Source organism: Sinocyclocheilus anshuiensis, unplaced genomic scaffold, assembly GCF_001515605.1.
Source record: "Sinocyclocheilus anshuiensis isolate Anshui unplaced genomic scaffold, SAMN03320099.WGS_v1.1 scaffold2129, whole genome shotgun sequence".
Taxonomy (NCBI): Eukaryota; Metazoa; Chordata; class Actinopteri; order Cypriniformes; family Cyprinidae; genus Sinocyclocheilus; species Sinocyclocheilus anshuiensis.
This window is the reverse complement of record NW_015552540.1, coordinates 831895-852691: the sequence shown is the minus strand read 5'-3', so window position 1 is coordinate 852691 and position 20797 is coordinate 831895. Positions and strand designations below refer to the sequence as shown.

Below are 20797 nucleotides of genomic sequence, written 5' to 3'. Positions count from 1 at the left end.
GCTAAAAAAAGTGTTGAATGTGAGTGAGACGTGGCAGTGTACTGCATACTGTCACGAATCCTGTCCGTGGTCTTCCATCTGCTCACCACCAGAGGTCGCCTTTGCATTATATTCACTCTCACACCACACAGACTGTTACACGTCAATGCCGCCATTCATATACTTTTAATGATAGCCAACATTACAGCCCTGCGTGCAATGAAGCTCGCAGTCACTGAACATCTATGGGTTGACGATGTAAAACTCCGGACAAGTTTTCTTGCACGCACCCGTTTTTTACACGTCTTGACTGTCGTACAGTCTGACATTAAAAACAACTGAGATCCCACAGTGTGACATGATCATCATGTTCGTACAGTCTGACAAGTACAATCCTAAAGGACTTTTAAAAAATCGCACAGTGTGAGCCCGGCTTAACACCCACTCAGACCCTTCTGAGATCGCCAAGTATTGTTTAGCGATTATCGCTCTCCTAGTGATAGCTACTTTACGGAGCCAATCTCGTTTCCCCAGTCTTAGTTCCCAGTCTCAGTTCCTAGTCTAATCTAGTCTTGTTCTTTGCATGACTTCCTGTGTTTAGACCCTAGCCTGTTTATCTCGTTTCTGTGTATTCTCTGCCTGCCCTGGATTTTGCTTGCTGTGGATTACCTCTATCATTACGTCCTGTTTGGATACTGTATGCTTCTCGCCTGGACTCTAGCCTGTTTTGGATTACCCCTTTGCTCTGCTATCTGGATAACGTTCGCCGATGTGTTGACCCACGCCTGTGTTAAGAATACTCTTTTGTCTAGCCCTGTTCAACCTTGTTTGCCAGTGTTGATCTTTGCCTGTTGTGACCACGCATCTGTTTAATAAAAGCTTTGCATATGGATCCGCACGCCTCTCTCAGTCGTCCCGTTACACATGCTTTTTGTGAGATATCATAGAACATAACACAAAGAGAGAATTGGGCAAGAACAATGAAGAAACCAGTATTACTGGAAACTTTAATAACAGGGACCATAACCCTAGCAGGTGTATGGATTTTAGCTGCAGGGGTTTTCTGTTTTATAAGGGTTTCATACACTGTACACATATTTTTTGTAAAGTAATTATGGCATTCTCCTTCGAACACTAACACAAGATTTTGAAGTTTAGTTATGGGTTTCTTTCTTCCTTATTTCAGTCTCTCTAGTAGTTACGGATGATTGCGTGGGGTCAGTTTGATACCATCTATTTCTGTATGTTCTTGATATGTTTGATATAGCGATGCAAAGTCCGATTCATTTCCACTAACCGGTTCTTTTCGGACAGATCGGCTCATTGAACCGGTTCAAAAAGCCTGACGTTATCAAGCAATAACGTCTCTACGCATTTCTTTTCTAACAACTCAATGCCACGTTGTATCAAAGAAAAATTCAGATAAGTAATTTGTGTCAACACATATTGAAACATTCAAAAAATAAAGTTATTTGTGTGAACGCATATTGCTGATTATTGCCACAGTGGTCACAGTTTCATTCGTGGATCCTTTATGTCAGATACGACTGACTGACCAATATTGACTAGCCTACAACTTGGATAAGATTCCTAAAAGTTTCACACCTACAGCACACATTACAGACATTGATGCACAAACGCGGATATGTTCTACATGTCTACAGTATAAAGAATGAATAAACCAGTCTTATAAACTCCTTGATTACTTAAGCAACTTTAAAGGGGTCATCGGATGCTAAATTCACTTTTACATGTTGTTTGAACATAAATGTGTGTTGGCAGTGTGTGTACACATCCACCCTATAATGATAAAAATCCACCCAGTGGTTTTTATTTAATCCCTAAAAATAATATCCCCTTTTTCAAATCAAGCCGTTCTCAGCTTCTTGTCTTTGTGACGTCACACAGACGAAGGCCGCTCCCACGACCTAAATGTGTTTATGTTCGCGCGAATCATTTGTGATCCAGCTTCACTTACAGCAGAAGTGAGTATAAGGTTTTTTTTTTATGAATCTTTGCAATCACTGTTCCTAACAACGTGCTAGTGAGCAAGTTTCACGGCAAAATGCAGCTAAAGTAAAGTCTCTCAGAGCACAGTTCCTCACCCCACAGAAGAGAGGGGTGGGGTCAGCAGAGCTCATTAGCATTTAAAGAAACATGCAAAAAACGGGTTGATTTCTGCAGAGCTGATTTTGACAAGGTAAAAAGGGTGTTTTTTACACTACCATTGAGAAATTTTAACCAAAGTATGTTATAGGCTTTTCATTAAGACCCTAAAGAATCATATCAACTTGTGGAAAATGGGCATCCGATGACCCCTTTAAATATAATATGCATGCACAATAAACTATTGTAAAATGTATTTACATCACTCGACAGAAAGGTTTTTGCAGGTTTTAATAAAATGTAAATTAATAACAGTCATAATAAGCATATTTCCAGTACAGCCTCAGGCTTGCACAGTATCGTCAACTCACTCATCAGAATATTCGGTAATCCTCGGCAAACGTCGCCACGGCTCATTCGGTTCTTGTTGAGTCATCGGTAATCCTCGGCAAACTTCGACAGTTTGTAGAACCGGCTCATTTGCTTCGTTTTGAGTTGGACGTGCTACTTCGGCTGTGCGTCCTGCGTCATTAACCCGGAAACTAAAGTTCTATTCAGTTCGATTTTTTTTTTTGTTGTTGTTGTTTTTTTTAACAGGATCTGCATATTCTATTCCGCTTTTACTATGCCAAATCCATATTTTTCTTCTTTGAATAACGTTGAATACTTCCCTTCTCAATCTACATTTTAACATTGTATCATTCCCTGTTGTACATTTATTATAACTAAAATCAATTGTATAGTAAAATCTTTGGATGCTAATAATGATTTAGCATTACAAAAGAAACAACAGGAATATTGTTGATTCACATGATAAAAACCATATACAACAAAATACTTATGTTAGGTGTGAATGGAATGGCTGGAACTAAGAGTATTATACCTTTAGCTATAACATACTGTATGTGAGGTTTTAGGAGCTCCAAAGAACCTTGGAAACAGGTTCTGGTACAACGTAATAACTGTTGGATAGGAATAAGAATGGGATGTTTTATCTCAGAGACGGAGACATTGCTGGAGTCAGAGCCCCAAGAACCCAGCAGGAAAGTGGTGGTAGACCCAAATCCAGAGTATTGGACACTGTAAAAATTGTGAGAGTGATGGGCGAGGCCCTTTATATGCGAGGATCCAAACGAGATTAGGAGCATGCCAACGTGAGATAATATACTACGATTGAAGCATGAAAAAAATTTGAGTACAAAACAATTGGCCACAAAATAAAATTTTAATAAGAGAAGACACGTTGAAACCAAAAAAGGGAAACTTTTGGATCAAAGAAAAAAAAACTATAAACTACAAAACTGTAAAGAGAAAACTATACAATGTGATGTGTAGATTGCTGAAGTTTAAGACCTATGCACCTGAAGTGCACATGCAAATGAAAATGAAAGATTGATAAGTGTGATACATTGAACTACAGTAAAGAAGGAGACGAGTGTAAGAAGTGAGTCCCAGAGCTTGATATTGAATTGGAATTCAATATAAAAAAAAAAGACTGAGGAATAAATCACTCTTCAAGTGCTGCCTGCAATAAGCATGAAGGATGTGTAGTAGTTTATACATTATGATTTGATATTTCATCAAATGTTATGAATGATCAGACTTCAAAAATCTTTAGAATTAACAAAGGAGAACCACATCGATTTGTTTCCTGTTGAGGGGGGAAAAAGTAGCCTACATTTAAGCTGCCACACGCATCCTCTGACATGCCCAAGCTAGAAGCCTCGACAGTGCTCGCTAAATCAGAAGAGGGACGACAAAACGCACGACAAAAACGTAAGCATTTTTTAACCATACAATGAAATAAAGAAAAGAAAGAGAGTAAACGAAGTAGATGTTACCTTTGTATTTAATCTACTTTTTTTACGAAAGAAACTTAAAAGTGAAAGCAGAGCTACCAGCTGCGCGTTGCGTTCACGGGCAGAATGACCGCAGCATGAAAATACTAACCTGTGCACTAACCAACAGTCGCCATTGTTCACAAACAAGATCGTAAAAATACTTGGCCTTGTTGTCAATATAACAGTGCAGTGTTATTATTTCCTGATGTAAGCTATATCAATGATTAAAAATGCACAAGATTGCACGTTCTGTAGCCTATGGCATAAATCAATTTCTAGACTAGAGTAAAGCAGCCTAGGCGAATGTCTGGCGAATATCGAACCTAAAACTAACTTTACCCCGCTAGTATAAACTTCCACATTGCTGTATGTTGGATATTGATTGCAAGAGATTGGACAGGATTCACGCTCTTTTACTGTTTGTCGATACAGAAAGAAAAAGACAAGACTGTTTTATTAGAAAGGTAAACAGGAAACGCCCCTTAAACAAAACGGTACATGCAGAATTACAGTGCATTCTCTGCACACTTTCTGGCGTTCCTGGACTTCCTGGTTTGTCGGGCCACAGATTCTCATCTACATCACAGCGATATCTTCCCTTACCATGCAGCGCGGAAAGAATCTAACGCTTCACACCTTTCCCTTCAGTAGTGAAAGTCAAGATTCACTTGAGAGCAATTCATCAGTATGAATCAACTTGTTATGCTTGACAAATTACAGCATGACTGAGAAAAACTATGCAGAGAACAGCGATGAGGCAGGCTGCTGTAACACAAACTGATTACAGAAAAACGTGCTTAATGTGTTATTGTGAATAACTTTTCTCCTTTTGTTTGCAAAGTACAAAAATGTTTAGAGGGATCCTTCTCAGCCTCTCACTCTCGCTGAATTTATGGTTCTGTGAGGTAGCATTAAGTGAGTGTATTTTTTTTCTTAATTTAAATTAATTGATCTAATTTCGTATCACAATATATTTCACTGTCTTTATGTTTCATATTTTAGCAACTCAGCAAGAAGCACCATATATTATTATGGATGAAACCAACATCAACCCTGAGGTTGCAAAACTTCTAGGCAGAATTAAATATGTTGCTCGAAGCTGCAAAGAAATTCGTGAGAAGTATCATGTTCATGATGGTATGATCGTTTCTATTTATTTTTGCTATCTTAAGCACCAAACTGCATTTACAGGTGCATCTCAATAAATTAGAATGTCGATTATAAGGTATTTTTATTATAGTAATGGTTTTACAGCCATGACTTAACATAAAAGATATTAAGACACTGGATTGACAATCAAATGATGTTAATCTAGAATCTCAAACAGAACAAAACTGTATTATATAAAGCACTATATAAATAAATGTGACTTGACAGAATCCTGGATATTTTGACATCGGGGCACAGGATGTGTCTGTGTGGCATGTTCCTAATAATAGTGAGTTGGAGCACTGGACCACTGCCGCCATCCTGAGATACCACACTGAAAATCAGTTCTTAACCCTACATGGAGGAAACCTTTTCAAATTATTCAAGGTCAAACAAACTTTGACACCATTTTTAAGTTTGAAACATTGACAGACATATAGGCAAAGCTAAAGCGGATATTTATCTTCATTTTCCCAGAAATTCCCTGTGAGGTTTGGAATCGGGACATGCAACGTTGATAATGGACCTGCTATTCCAATAGTGTATGATACTGGAAATGCGATATCAACCAAATATCTGTATGGTCCCAATCCAAGAGGTACGGCAATACATCTTGAACCAGTATTTTTCAAATATCTTTAAAGAAAATAGCTAAATCGATTGACTCATAAAATCTTTGTATTATTCAGTGATGCTATTATTTAAGCCATCACCACTTTTGTAATCTGATTACTTTACTGTTGTATGTGGATCTAAAATGACAGATCATCATCAATGATATATTTTGATTTTTTTTTAGGAATATTTGAGCCTGGATTCATCACATTCAGAGTCTTCAATACCGAAAAGGCAGCTATGGCTATTTGTTCAGGCGTTAAACCAACCGGTTGTCACACCGAACATGTGAGTTAAAAATAATATGGATTATTTTTAACAACATTAATGAAAAGAATTTGTGACAATCATTTAGACACAATATTTCATGGATCAGTGTAAAAATGAAAAGTGCATTTACAGTAATACACTTACACCTGAAATAAATCTACAGCACTAATGCTATTTGAAGAAATGCACGTTGTGTTGCTAGTAATGTACTCATGTTCTTGCAGTTCTGTATTGGTGGAGGTGGACACTTTCCTGAATCAGCTAGACAGTGTGGGGACTTTACAAGTTTCGACTGGAATGGATATGGTACTAATACAGAATGGAGTGCTTCCAAAGAGATAACTGAGGCAGCTGTACTTCTCTTTTATCGCTGACACTCTGACGAGTCTAAAATCTTCTCATTGAGATATATTACACTGAATAACACCTGAATGTTATATGCACAATTACTTTCACAAATGTATTTCATTACAATATATATCCTTTATCAGTCTGTACTCTAAGAATGCATTTGCGTTCTTTGTGTTTGGTGTTTGTCACTAAGGAAAAAAATAACCTGTCAGATTAGCCATTTATTGAGCCATTTATATCTAACATACTTTAAACATACTTTCAATGTTCATGCATTTCTTTTTACAATTGTTCAAAAGTGGAGCAAATGTATAATGTTTCAATAAAACAGTGGACTGCCAATACTTATCAACAAGTTGTAGTCTACAAGTTACTTTGACAATATTTTATGAATACATTTGTGAAGATTTGCTCATATAATTTAAGCATTTAAGAGCTAGCATTCCTTGTCATTTCTAAACACTCATTCTTTTTCCAAATTCTTTATTTAGATATTTATTTTATATTCTTGGACAGGTATATTTACACATATGATAAAGCATTGGAAAATAGGGCTCCCTGACTACAATACATCTGCAAATGATAAGGATGTTTCATAGCATTGTAAAGACTCAACATCATTTGATGTTAGGGAACATTTGAACAATATTCTAAATAATTGAAAAGAATTAACCATCATCAGTCTGGATGACATACTGTACAGTAAGCATACCCTTTCTCAAAGGCTACTTGTTGAGGTGCGAAGCATATTTGAGGATGTGCTGCTCAATCATGGAAGTTTAACTGGGGCTGATGTCTCACTAGAGATGCATTACAATGCCACAATCCTCATGAAAGCAAACAATTTAAATCCGTGTAACAAAGATAACCTGTATATTTACAAAATTCAAGTTTGTATCACTACAATATAAAAAGTGCATCAATATAAAAAAAAAAGTCAAATAGTAAATGTCCACCTCTATTGTTATTTGAGACTGAAGAATGAGCATATAGAAAAACATAAAATGTTGATGTATAATTATTTAGAGTATTAGAGGAGAATAACTCTTTACTAAATTGTAGTAAAGTCCACAACAGTTCATTTTCTATTCAATAAATTATGGCCACTGCAAAAAACAGAGCTACATACTCCAGTGCCTAATATTACATTACATATAATAATGACAGGCATTACAATAAAATGAGCTAACTTTTGCACTTTTTTCCCTCCAAAATAACCCTTTTTTCCAGATGTCCAAAAAGAAGCACCAGAAAACATGGCTGTTTTATAGAGTTTCAGCCCTTTGAGGTTTCTCTTGTATATTTGCAGAGTCAGACATTGGAATTGACCACGGATCAAATGCAAATGACTGCATTTCCAAAGACCCTGGGAAAAAAGCTTTCTTTTTGAATGCATCTTCTTAGTGTCTTGTCAGAAGACTGTCCTCAGCATGCCGATCTGAGGGTTTTGATCTGGAGTGAGAAGTGAGATGGAGACCCATCTGCAGGGTCGGCTCAGTAAGCAGTGCAGGCATGGTGAGCGTCATTGCAGTGTTTTTCATGGTTGAACAACAGGTCGTCCAGTGCACAGAGCAAATCCCTCTCCTTTCTTCATTGCCTCATGTCCTGTTTTTCTCCCTTTCTCTCTGTTTCAGAGACGTCTAATGTTGCTGTTGGTTGGTCCCTGAGATGTAGGCCTGTCTGAACCCTCATGAGCAGCCTGCGTTATCGCTCTTCCATCATCTTGCCATTAGCCTCATTCTCAGTCTCCTCACGCCTTTTCTGCCTTTGGAAAAACCCCAACTATTGGAGTGAAAAAAAAAACGAAAAAAAACTAATAATCAAGATTTACTATGTCCATCCTTAAATCCATCCATGCATGCATCTGTGCATGCTTAAAAAAATAAGGACACATTACCTTCCAAAGTGCCAAAATGAGAAGTGAGAGGAGTAACAGGCCTCCAAGTGTGCTGCCTATGACAATCCAGATGGGAACACGGTAATCCTCCTCTTTCCTGATCTCTAGGATTATCTGAAAAAACACACATACAAAAGAAAAATATAACAAGCTATACTGCTTTATCAGAGATCTTCTTATAGCTGCTTGTGGTATTAATGTTGGGTTCCTCAGAGCTCTTTTCTCTGCTCTTGGTACTGGTTTTCTGTTCTAAACAAGTTGTCACATTTCATGTTTCATCTGCTGCAGCTGAGTTCAGATTTCCTCATGTTAGTATTTATGCTTATTTTCTGTCCTGCCTACAGATGGCAGCACCACACAGCAATACGGAAGAGAACAGAACTGAACTGTGCTGCGGGTCCTTTCGGTCCCCTTGGCTCCAGGTTCTTTTACTGTGGTGAAACAGCACACACAGTAGCTCACCAGAAGACACACTGATATGTAAAGGGAAGGTTCTGGCATGAGAAATCAGTGCACCTGATTGTATGAAGTCATATTGTTCTTAACTCTTTCTGACAGATGAATGAAAACACATAAATTCTCAATGTTTTAGTCTCTCAAAATTGCCAAGGATGGAAAAGACAACAGCAACTTCTCATACTAACCACATCTTCACAAATTCAGTCATGGATTTATTTTTACCTAGTCTAAACATGTTGTCCAGCAATGTTTCTGTAACGTGGCTTTCTGTAAATGCTGATGTGTAGAGGGTGACTCACATGTCTGACCGGCCTCTCTTCAGGCAGAAACATGGGGCTGGATGGGTTCAGTTCCACTGAGGCTGTCGTCACCAGCTCGAGGGTTTTGAACTTCAGCTGCCCGTGACAAGAAAAACAGTTTTCAGTTTCTCTGACAGATGCTTACTTCAGTGGATGTGAGAAAGTTGGAGAGAGCAAGCACTAAAAGTGAGAAGCTAGAGAAGTGGTAGAAAAAGCCACACTTGTAGCAAAATGTCTGACCTTAGATACAAAATATCAAACCAAGTGGACACTGCAAACAACTGATGCTTCACTCAAATTAAAATGTAAATTCACTTGGTAACATTTTAATTTGACAGTCCACTTCAGACATTTTACTAACTATAAGTGGCTTTGCAACTACATACTAACTACCAGTCATAGACTGTTGGATGTAGAATATTAATAGACTGACTTTTTGATGGTTACTTGCACCATCAATCTGTAAGCAACTATATATGTGATTGTAAGTAACTTTTTAAATACGTCAACTGATTCTACTAACCCTAACCTAACAGTCTACTAATACTCTAATGAGTTAGTTGACACACTGCAAAAAATGCTTTTCTTACTTAGTTTTTTGTCTTGTTTTCAGCCAAAATATTCTTAAATCAAGAAGGATTTTCTAGACAATGGGTAAAAAGTCAAAGCAGATGGCATTTATTTTTAAAGGTTTTACTTGTCTAGAAAATCCTTCTTGATTTAAGAATTTTTAGATATTTTGGCTGAAAACAAGACAAAAAAACTAAGTAAGAAAAGCATTTTTTGCAGTGCATGTACAGTAGTTGCAAAGTTACTTATAGTTATAGATGTCTAAAGTGGACTATCAAAATAATGTGTAACCCCCTTCTCATTTTGAGCCATATTAACTATGGACATGTTTCATTAACATTTGACAACCACAAATTATACAAATACTATTTCTTACTTTCAAACAATATATCTATTGTCTAAGCAAAACTTATTCTTGTGAAATGTTTTAATGTGTTTTTTTTCCCCTTTAAAAATAAATGCCACCTGCTTTGACTTTTTACTGCAGACATTTAACATTTTGGGTGTGGATTAAGTGTCGAAATTACTTCTGGTGTCACTGTAAATTCAAAGCATGTGCTTTTTTTTTTTTGTTTTTTAGCAAGAGAAAAAGGAATGAAAAAAAGTACAGAATGTAAACAAAACCGGATTATAGTATGTCCACATGTACTGCATGACTTTGCATTGGTTTTGGGAGATCCTCCTCACGACCAAAGCCTTCATGTTGTGTGTGAACACTGTGCCCTGATTACAAGTTCTTTCCACATTATACTTCATCTTCATCATCAGATTGTTATTGCGAAGTCACAGCTGCTCACCGCATGCAGTGCATCAGTATGGAGGGATCCACCAATTTTCACGCTGACGTCTCTGTAGGAAGGCAGGTTGATGGTACACTGCACTGGCACCGTGAGGGTATTGGAGTAGTTCTGTGCAAAGGAGCAAGGAACAGTTCTCTCACAAACAGACAATCTTACTGATGAAACCCAGCTGCTTGTGGTGGGAATCTGATGTGTGCATTAGAGTTGCATTACAAAACTTCCTACCTCAGACATACAAGAATCTTCAAAAACACAATAACATTTCTAGAACTGGTTGAAGATGAACTAGATTTACCAATAATTTATGACACAATTTATTAAACTCAAGTGGCTTTATTCAGAGAGTACAAAACCAGCTATTTTGCAGAGAAGTGCTTTGCTGTTGCACATTAAATCAACATCTCATATCTGAAAGCCCCTAAATCAGGCAAACTATAAAGCACCATAACAACACAAGCCAGACTTTTATGAAGTGCTAAAGTGCAAGTCTGAAATGTGGCACACATTTTGTCTGAGATAACAGGCAGACGCTTTAAGCCCGTACAGAGAGGGTCTTACCAGTCGTGATGTTTGTGAGAGGTCCTCCGGAGACGCCCGACTGTGTGCCACATGCTGAGGGGGGATACAATGACTTCCACCTACCTGATGGAAAAAAGGCACAAAGCATTATTAATACAAAAAAGACACAAATCACTATTAATATCATTCCTGTAGCTCAAACAGTAGAGCTTGATGCTAGCAATGCCAAGGTAATGGGTTCTACTCCCAGAGAATGCATGAACAGATGAATTGTATATCTTGAATGATATGTGCAGTAAGTCACTTTAAAAGCTTCTGCCAAATGCATAAATTTAGCTGTAAATATCAGTTTAAAACTATTTGAATAATTAGAATATTTAGACTTATGCAATCAACACATGACAAATGAAAGCAAAATGTGTTTTAAAATCGGCTTGAAATATAAAACACAGGGCCGGAGTGGGACTCATTTTCAGCCCTGGAGTTTCATGCCTTAGACCGGCCCACTTTAATTCATGACTGACTATAGGCCTATTTAAATAATGTAATTAAAACCTCAGTATATAGGCCTACGTCTGCAATAGTGAACTGTTCCCTACAGCCTTGTAATTCATTGTATTTTTGCTCGCATATCTTCAACAACTGACGTTTTTTTAGCAAGGTGCCTCTGTCGTGGGAGTCAAAACATCATTACGTCATCATTAGGGTTGCCAGTTAACTGAATAAAATGGACAATTGTGATTCTTTACAAGAAAATAAGGGACAGAATAAGGGAAGCTCAAAATATTTGTACTGTACCAGAATGTCTGCCTAAAAAGTTCTCAGATATAATCACATTTGTTTTGCTTAACCTATTTATGTACAATTATTCTAAAAAGAATTTTAATGTCATACAAAAAAAAAAAGTCACACACGGCCTGAGTAAATTGTACCATTGTGAATTGTTACTGGCTGTACAAGGGGTGTAGTAATTAAAAAAAAAAAAAAAAGTAAGCGGCCTGAGTAAATTGTGCCATTACAGAATTGTGACTGCTCAACACCGGCCCTCGCGGCCAAAAAAACAGACCGGCCCACTGGGAATTCTTCCGGTCCTCCCGATTAGCCAATCCGGGCCTGATAAAACATGTTTGATATCATCCAAATGGATGTAATCATAGTCTGAAGTTTAAAAAAATCTGCTCAAATCTGTTAAAACTCAAATCTGCAAACTGGCTCTGACTTTCGGCAACTAGCACTGACTCATCTAGACTGTAAATTATTGTAAAATGTAATAACAAGTAGAGTAAAACTACAAGTCTAGTTGTGTCCTCCTCACCTGGTCAATATGGAAATCTCTGATCTGCAGGAGTTGATTGCCATTTTTCGTGACCTCAGGGATTGCAATGTACAGTTGCAAATCTTGGATTGGAAAATAACCAAGGTTCTGGATCTGTGATGCATAGAGAAAACATGTTTGGTTTGTTTCGAAACATGAGGGCCCTCCTCTCTTTAGTTATAGATAGCAAGGAAGTGGACCTCACCTGAAAGGTAAAGTTGAACGGAGGGTTGAAATCACTAGGTTCCTCTAGAGAGAGGTCAGGTTTAAGCTCATATCGGCTAGGGTAAAAATCCCTGAGAGAATCAAAGTTTATTGTAACTATTCCAACTTCCACAATCACACATATTCATTAGAGCATTCAAACAAACACACATCTATCTCACCTTGTGAAGAGCAGATCAGCTTCGTATTTCAGAGTGTAGAAAATGTCATTAATGTTATCGTGTAGAACAACTTCCTCACCCTCACTGCAGAGACATAAGAATAGGCATGAGAAACCTCCCAGGCAGTTATGCTCACCCTGTGATTCACTGCGCAGTGGCACTTGGCTGCATCTATCAGGAGTTTAACATTCCAGCTCAGGCATCGTCGGTGTCCAGGATCCTTTCCCTCAGAGTTTCAGAACATTCCAAACCATCAGCAATGCTCTAGACACTTTAACTGAGACTACATCTAGCAGATTTCAATGTGGCCATTTAGTCATCTAGTGATCAATGTGTATTTTTGTTGTTGTTGTTTTGTGCTCCACAGGATAAAACTGTGCTCCAAAAATAAAACTGGAATTTTATTCTGGATTTTCCCTGAATCTTATAATAATGTTTTTTAATCATAAGATTTAAAATCAAAATAAAAAAATAAAAATCACAGTTTTTCAGTTTCATCTATATTCTTAATTGCATTGTACACATATTTTTCATATCCAAACATTTACAACATCTCAGACAAAGCATGTCCTACCTGGTAACCTCCAACATGATCCGTACATGATCCAGCAGCACAGAGTGACTGAATTCAAATTCCAAACGAAATGTTACCTGGGAAGTGAGAAATAGAGTAATGTTTAATCAAAGTGTTTTTGTCACTCCTTACAATTTCCTGCATGCTACTGTTTAGTTTTTCTTTCATCCATTCTAGCATCACACACATGCTTAGCTCATCCCTAGATTTTGGATTCCTCGCCGCCAGAATTCAAATTTATACCCTGATCACATCGAAAACTTACATTTTTAAAGACGAACCAATATTTTCCAGGGCAAACAGCCTGTCTGGATATATAAGAATTACATAAACAGGCCAAGACCCTTTACGCTAGTCTGCCTCTAGCCTTTTTCTACAGACCAATAACATCATTTGTGTGGAAGGAGGGGCTTTATCCACTGCTGCTGGCTATTCGCTGAGCAGTCTAACCACCACATGAGGTATTAACTTCCATTTAACTTAAATGATTTTAGCAAATGGCTGCAATATAACAAAGAGTGAAAAATTTAAGGGGGTCTGAATACTTTCCGTACCCACTGTACATCACTTCATAGTGACAAAACACAGATACAGATGATATACAGACTCTCCCAATGAACTTCTGCTGCAGTTCATGGAGCAACGGCTCTAGCCACCACTTCAGTGGTAATCCAAGTCTCCATGCAGTTTACAAAATGAATGCTTGTCTGAATGCTTGGTGAGTAGTGGCACAAAGCAGCATGGAAAATCCTTTTTACGTTCTCTCCTCCTTTTATTCCACTTTTGCCCCATCACAAACTGTTCTGAGCTGAACCAGGCTCCCAAGTGGGCCAATAAAATCTCATCCTGTAGCCACAAGTGTAGCTCCCATGACCCCCAAACCTCAAGAAAATGAATCAGGACACTGTGAGAAGCTGCTGACCCATTTCCTATCAAAGCAGTGCCCTAGCACAGGACAGACTTCTGTGGTCCAGGCTGTGTGATTGATTGGATTTGCTCTGTATGGACGTAGTAACCGTATGGTAACAGTATTCTTGAATTACATTCTTGCCTCATGTTTTCTTTTTCTGGAGATGCCTGAACACAAGCTTAAGGGTCAGCAGAAAAAAAGGACACATTGTGTGTCCTAAGTGAATCATTCTGTAACTTCAGGGTGCTGGTGACCTTGTGAGTATGTTTACGCCCCGTGGAACACTCCAGACGTAAAGACTTGGTATTTCTGTGATAGATCCCGACATTTCTGCAGATGGGTAATATGAGAAAGTCGATATCGTTTTTGACTGTGTGGTCCAATATGTTTGTGTAAGCAAGGCTTTCTAGAGCACAGACGGCTATATAAATCCCTCACTCATTGATTCATTCATTCGCGGCTAGTGCTGTCCCTAGAGTAACCTCTAAATGTCTAGTGTTGCTGAACATGGCAATAAAACATCTTTCAGGATTATACAATACATAATTCTGCATATATGATAATATGCAGTGCACATCGGCTAGAGTGCAGTTTGCTAAAAGCATTAGTTACTAAAATACATTTGGCCTGGCTCAGGCTCCTGAAAAACATCTCACCAACCATTTATTTTAGACACATTAGTGAAATATGACAAGGGTTTAGTGAAACTACATGCTAATTCTTTACATTCTGCAAGGATGCATTAAATTAATCAAAAGTGATGACATTTTAATTGCTACAAAAGATTTCTATTTCTAATAAATGCTCTTCTTTTAAACTTTCGATTCATCAAAGAATCCTATGTTTTCAACATGTGGTATTCACCATGTGACACTGAAGACTGGAGCAATGGCTGCTGAAAATTCAGCTTTGCATCATGGGCATTTTAAGATCATTTTAAATCATATAATAGAAAACAGTTATTTTCAATTGTAATAATATTTCACAATGCTGCTGTTTTTACTGTATTTTGATCAAATAAATGTGAGCTTTAAAAAAATGTGGCAATGGCAACTCACCCGTGACTTTGCTCTCATAAAGGGTGCACTAATATTGCAAGATTTCTCATATTTTCGCCTGTTCTCACTGCGGCAGTCTATATGCATGTCAGAGTTATCCTATAAATAGAGAAAGAGAGAGCAGCCTGATTTAACTTTGCATTCACAATTACTATCGCAGATGCATTCCACAAAGCGCATTAGTATCAATCAAGATCTGAATGAATGGACAATGGAACAAATCAACCAACCAATCCTTATCAGGTATCAAACAACCAAACATAAGCCATCAGTGTGATGTTGTACCTTCACTATAAGGCTGGAGAAGCGTAGGTTTGGAGTGTTAGTGATGTTAAGCTGAGCTCCATATGCATTCTCCCCTCTGTTTTCCAGACGTACATCTACTACCATCCTCTTCCTGGATCCCTCTATAATGCATTCAGAAGGTTCTGCTGGCGTCTGACTCCGACATAATAGACTGCCTGCTCGAAACGCCTGGGCACAGAACTGCCTGTGGAAGAAGAGAGGGGAATGAGCATGTGTAAGCGTGAGTGTTTTAGCATACGTGTGTGGGCTTCATCTTACTTGCGATTCATTAGATCAGTCTGAGATTGTAACACCAAGTCTGGAACACAGTGGTCATCTTCGTCACACCCGTTCCAGAAGGGAAGCTGGAGAGAATTTTTTAGATATAATTATTGCTATTACATGTATATGTTTCAACATACTTCATAATGAATTCATAGTGTGTGTTCATGTTGTTAACAAAAGATATACAGTGTAACAGTAAGGTTTCTCGTGACCTACAGACACTCACCTGTGTTTTCACTGTAGTCGGCCAGCTATCATCCAGAGCTGGGCCTTGATCCAATTCCAATAGCTCAGTTTCTACAGTGAATATAATGGGCCTGGTATAGTCTGTAGTCTCCTGTATCAACATTACAATATCATAAATATCTCAATCTAAATAAATGGCTATACAAGAGTAAACTGGAAGAATATAATCTGCTGTTGTAATGCTAGAAAGTGAACTTAATAAAATAGGAATGCTGCTATTGCAATGGAAAATCTGAATGAACAGACAAGAAAGTACATAATTAACAGAACTAATGAGTTGTCATTGTAGATTATGTTTCATTATCAATGATTTTAAATGCAATGCAAATGCCCTCTTATGACACTTCGGTGACCTAAGAGGTGAGAGCTAACCATGACGTGGAAGTAGATGTGGTCACACTTCTCCTCTCCAGGAAGCAGTGTGAGATTCTGTGGCTGCTGGTGATCTGGGTCATCAAACACAGCTCGAGGGTTGAAGCGCTTCTCCTCAAAGAAAGCATTGTAGCTAATAGCTAGGAGAAGTGGAAGGAACAGAGTGCACATAGAGTGAAATATTTATCATTTAACATTTATCATATTTATCTAAATATTTATCAAATATTTAGTTACTTATCACTTTGCACATCATTTACAATTAATGCCAGATAACACTACCATGCAAAAGTTTAAAGTTGGTAAAAAAAAATGTAATGTTTCTGAAAAAGTCTTTTATGCTCACCAAGGCTGCATTTCTTTGATCAAAATACAGTAAAACAGTAATGTTGTGAAATATTATTACAATTTAAAATAACAATTCTAATTAATTTTAAAATGAAATTTCAGTATTCTTTGCTAAATAGAACGTTTAAAAGAAGACAATCTATTTTAAACAGAAATCTCTTTATGAACATTATGAATCTCTTTACTGTCACCGTTTGATCAATTTAATGCATCCTTGCAGAATAAAAGCATTCATTCCTTAAAAAAAATCTCACTGACCCCAAACTTTTGAATGGTAGTGTGCTCATGTATTTATATATAAATGGTTTGCATCAGTTACATTGAAGGCATTAGTTATAACACTAAATGAAAGATGCAAAGCATCAACTTTATGGCCATTTATTTATGGACATAATAGTGCTCTACCAGGTGTGGACTACAGACAGATTTAAGAGAGACTAGAGGTGAAATTGATGATACTCAGGAGATCTGAGAGCAATTTGGGAGTTTTGAGGCCTTAAAAGACATAAAATCAAATCTTAAGGAAAACCCTTTTAAGAGACCTGAATGTCGTGAGGATGTTCGGCTATCCGTCAAGGTTCAAACATGAGTTTGCTGAAAGACAATTTGAACCTTGTTCATGGGCTGAGAAAAGCCTATAAACTTAGTTATCCTACTTTTTAAAATCTCATAAATTAAAAAAAAATGTGTACCAATAAACAACACACTTAAAAGCTTAACATATTCATAATCCTCCACATGTGTGGATAATTAGATCAAAATATAACATGTGCCTTCATTTGTATTGTCCCAGAAGTCCGATCCCCCTGGATGACCCTAAAGACTAAAACATGTCATCTCTCTGAGACCATTACATTGGTTTCACACCCGTGAAATTTGTGATGGAGATGCTCTGGGGTCATGAAGGTTAACTAAAAACAGTTGTGCTGCTCTGTGGTCCCACACGTTACACAGGAACCTGACCTTCCAGCACATGTATTTCAAAACAAACCTATGATGGTCACTAAGGCCTTAAGTCAAACTGCATGTGTCAAACACTAACTAGCCCTGTCCTGAGGGACTGAGGCATTTTAATGCAACAAGGTAGTCCAGTCTGCCTCGATTTGTGCGTCTACTTAGTGTTCTTGCACACCAACGACTTAATGTGTAGGGCATAAAACACAACTTTGATATCTATAATATCTGTGGCCATTTAGGCCACTTATCTTGTCTGCTGTTTTAGAGACTTTAGCTTCCAGACACAATATTACACAAGCTAAAAAGACTTTTATACTAATTTATTTTGTTATTTCAGCCAGAGTAATCATACAATGCGTCTACTTTACTTTTAAATTTCCAGAGCTGGCTAAGCAGCTTTTCTTTTCCACTCCCAAGGTAAATCTTGAATCAACAAATCAACAAAGGAAAGATCAAGAGTGTATGTTGAACAATTCATCACTACTGATGATATCTTTTTCATGCTAATACGTGGCATACTTAGCAGGGAAACCTTAACTGAACTACACTTGGATATGCAGCTGGTCAGTGGTATGTAAACCTCACCAGCTGTCAACTGTTTAGCTTTAATGATACTGTAACCAAGAGATACTCAAAGCGAGCTATACTGTATAATGAGAGGAAACGGCTGCTTTCAAAGCACTTCCATAACTTCCCGTTCTCCAAAACGATTTTCAGTATAGAGCGTTTTTGGGTGAAAGCTAAGCTTTTCACCCTTTGACCAAAGAACTGTTGCAATCCAGCAGTACAACTGATGTAGTCGTTTCACTAAGATCATTTTATTTACATAATAAGTTCATAAATGAGTAACAATCTATAGAGATTAAACTTTTTATATACCAATTTATGTCTTCAGAAAGACTCAGAAAACATAAAAGTTCAGTATTTTTTACTTATTTACAGTGGTATTTGAAATTTTTTAATGAAAATATTAGGGCTGTCAAATGATTAATCGCGATTAATCGCATCCAAAATAAAAGTTTTTGTTTGCATAATATATGAGTGTGTACTGTGTATATTTATTATGTACTGTATATATAAATACAAACACATGCATGTATATATTTAAGAAACATATGTTGTTTATATATTAAATATATTTCAATATAATATAAAATATAATAATATAAATATATAAATGTATATACATGTAAATATTTTCAAAATATATACTGTATGTGTGTGTATTTATATATACTTAATAAATAAACACAGTACACATACATATATTATGTAAACAAAAACTTTTATTTTGGATTCGATTAATCGCGATTAATCGTTTGACAGCACTAAAAAATATAAAAACTGACCTATTTCCTGTGAGGCTCTGACAGGAGTCCGAGCTGTGATATTCAGACATACAATAGCTGACATGCAGGTCACATCTTTCCCTCCTCTCCGACAGTCTTTATTGAATATGTTGATCTTGCTGGGCTCAAATCGAACAATAGCATGGATTCGGACAACACTTCGAGACCTGCAGCACAGCAAAAATGGTACATTATTGTGGTATTTAAGGGGATAGTTCACCCCAAAATGTACTCATCATTTACTCACACTCATGTCATTTCAAACCTGTAGTTTCTTTCTTATGTTGAAAAAAAAAAAAAGATATTTTGAAGAATGCTGGTAATCAAATAGTTGATGGTCCCCATTGACTTCCATAGTATTTATTTCCCTACTATGGAAGTCAATGGGGACCAACAACTGTTCTTCAAAATTCTTCAAAATATCTTCTTTTGTGTTCAACATAAGACCAAAACTCATACAGGTTTGGAACGACATGAGAGTGAGTAAATTATGACAACATTTTCATTTTTGAGTGAACTATTCCTTTAAGGAGAGTGTAAATAACCTTGGGTTAGAAACCTACCACAGAAGTACTGCAGCACCGAGGGAGCCCACAGCTAGATCCACCAGGTCATCTCCATTCATATCCATCTTCCCATGGATACTACGACCAAAGTACTGCAGACCCGGGGCCAGCTGAACAGCACCAATCCTCTGACAGAAAGAAGAGATGGATGTAAAGTCTTGCCATAATTAACTACTCAAAGCAAATACATGCAGATTAATTAACACACAAGAGAGTAGCTGGACATTTATGCAGTACCTGTTTATATTTCCTCAGTATTCTGTTGCGTTGGCTGTGGTAGATGTAAATGGCTCCTTTGTGGTCATCCTCTAACGGAGCTCCTATTACCACATCATTAAATGAATCCCCGTTAAGGTCAGGCACAGGGGCCAGTGCAGAGCCGAAACGGGCATTCTGACCTTGATCTAAAATCTCCAGCGAGCCCTCCAGTATGAAACGAGGCTGATGGGAAAACAAGCAAAAAAGGCTGCCATGAGGGAGGACATAATTTAGTTACAGCATGATGAGAACAAAATCAGCCTTGGTGCTCCATAAAAGTTGATAGCTTGTACACCAAAATTGGCAGAGGCAGGGGGTAAACTAATAGGTTCACAATGCAACAATGTTCAGATATTTTGCTCTTTAATGAAGTCAGCTGACCCCACAATGCACTGCATTGTACTCTGTCTATGTGTGGATATAAACTCCTATTTCTACATTGGATGATCATCTAACACCATAATTCAATGCTGCTTTTGCTTAAAACTGAAATCTTGAAGTCTTAATTGAAAAAATACATTGGGAATACAGTATGTATAAATATTATGGTTTAAAAGAGATATAAAAGAAACCTATGTACCTGAAAGTTTATACTGCTGTTGGGCAAAAATTTTCAATGCAAACTTTTAATGAGAAATAAGAGCATTTTTTATATTTATATCACATTCCAATCATAAATAAATGTAGAAACTCTGAGAAGAGGCTGTTTATGAGGGAAATATCCACTTAGGTCATGGATACGAGCTAAACATTTCTGTAACCAGAGACAATCTTTTGAGGAATTTGTTATCCAGATTCAGTGACCACGACGACAACCCACCATGGTGTTTATGTAAGAAATTTGGGCAACATTGTTGACTAATTCCAACAAATCTAAAAAAGTCTGCTTCACAGAGACTGTGTTAAATGCAGTCTCACATACAGTATATTTTAAGAAATGCAAAAATATTCCACAAGACTGAAATAAATAGTTTTAAGCACAAACATTCACTATTACAGTCCAAACCAGATTCCCAAGGTCAAACAAACTCCT

The 20797-nt window shown here is 37.3% G+C and overlaps 2 protein-coding genes and 1 long non-coding RNA gene across 3 annotated transcripts in view; 2 read left to right on the top strand and 1 right to left on the bottom strand.

Moving 5' to 3' along the window:
* LOC107663982 (intelectin) overlaps nt 1-6649 on the top strand; it is a 25240-nt gene extending 18591 nt beyond the window's left edge. Inside the window, exons 5-6 of the mRNA XM_016454425.1 lie at nt 5875-5978; nt 6185-6649. Coding sequence (XP_016309911.1) covers nt 5875-5978; nt 6185-6334 — 254 coding nt within the window. The 3' untranslated portion in view covers nt 6335-6649. The remainder of the gene's footprint in view (nt 1-5874; nt 5979-6184) is intronic.
* On the top strand, nt 3782-5058 carry LOC107663984 (uncharacterized). The gene is made up of 3 exons (XR_001631411.1): nt 3782-3861; nt 4768-4841; nt 4929-5058. It is a non-coding gene; the product is annotated as an uncharacterized LOC107663984 (long non-coding RNA).
* Nucleotides 6650-7363: 714 nt separating the features above from the next.
* LOC107663942 (integrin alpha-11-like) overlaps nt 7364-20797 on the bottom strand; it is a 40897-nt gene continuing 27463 nt past the window's right edge. Inside the window, exons 14-30 of the mRNA XM_016454354.1 lie at nt 19744-19947; nt 19504-19634; nt 18941-19107; nt 16287-16426; nt 15895-16005; nt 15663-15748; nt 15384-15588; nt 15099-15197; nt 13131-13207; nt 12557-12640; nt 12376-12466; nt 12171-12284; nt 10895-10978; nt 10334-10444; nt 8967-9062; nt 8209-8322; nt 7364-8093 (exon numbers count right to left, since the gene is read on the bottom strand). Coding sequence (XP_016309840.1) covers nt 8016-8093; nt 8209-8322; nt 8967-9062; nt 10334-10444; nt 10895-10978; nt 12171-12284; nt 12376-12466; nt 12557-12640; nt 13131-13207; nt 15099-15197; nt 15384-15588; nt 15663-15748; nt 15895-16005; nt 16287-16426; nt 18941-19107; nt 19504-19634; nt 19744-19947 — 1992 coding nt within the window. The 3' untranslated portion in view covers nt 7364-8015. The remainder of the gene's footprint in view (nt 8094-8208; nt 8323-8966; nt 9063-10333; nt 10445-10894; nt 10979-12170; nt 12285-12375; nt 12467-12556; nt 12641-13130; nt 13208-15098; nt 15198-15383; nt 15589-15662; nt 15749-15894; nt 16006-16286; nt 16427-18940; nt 19108-19503; nt 19635-19743; nt 19948-20797) is intronic.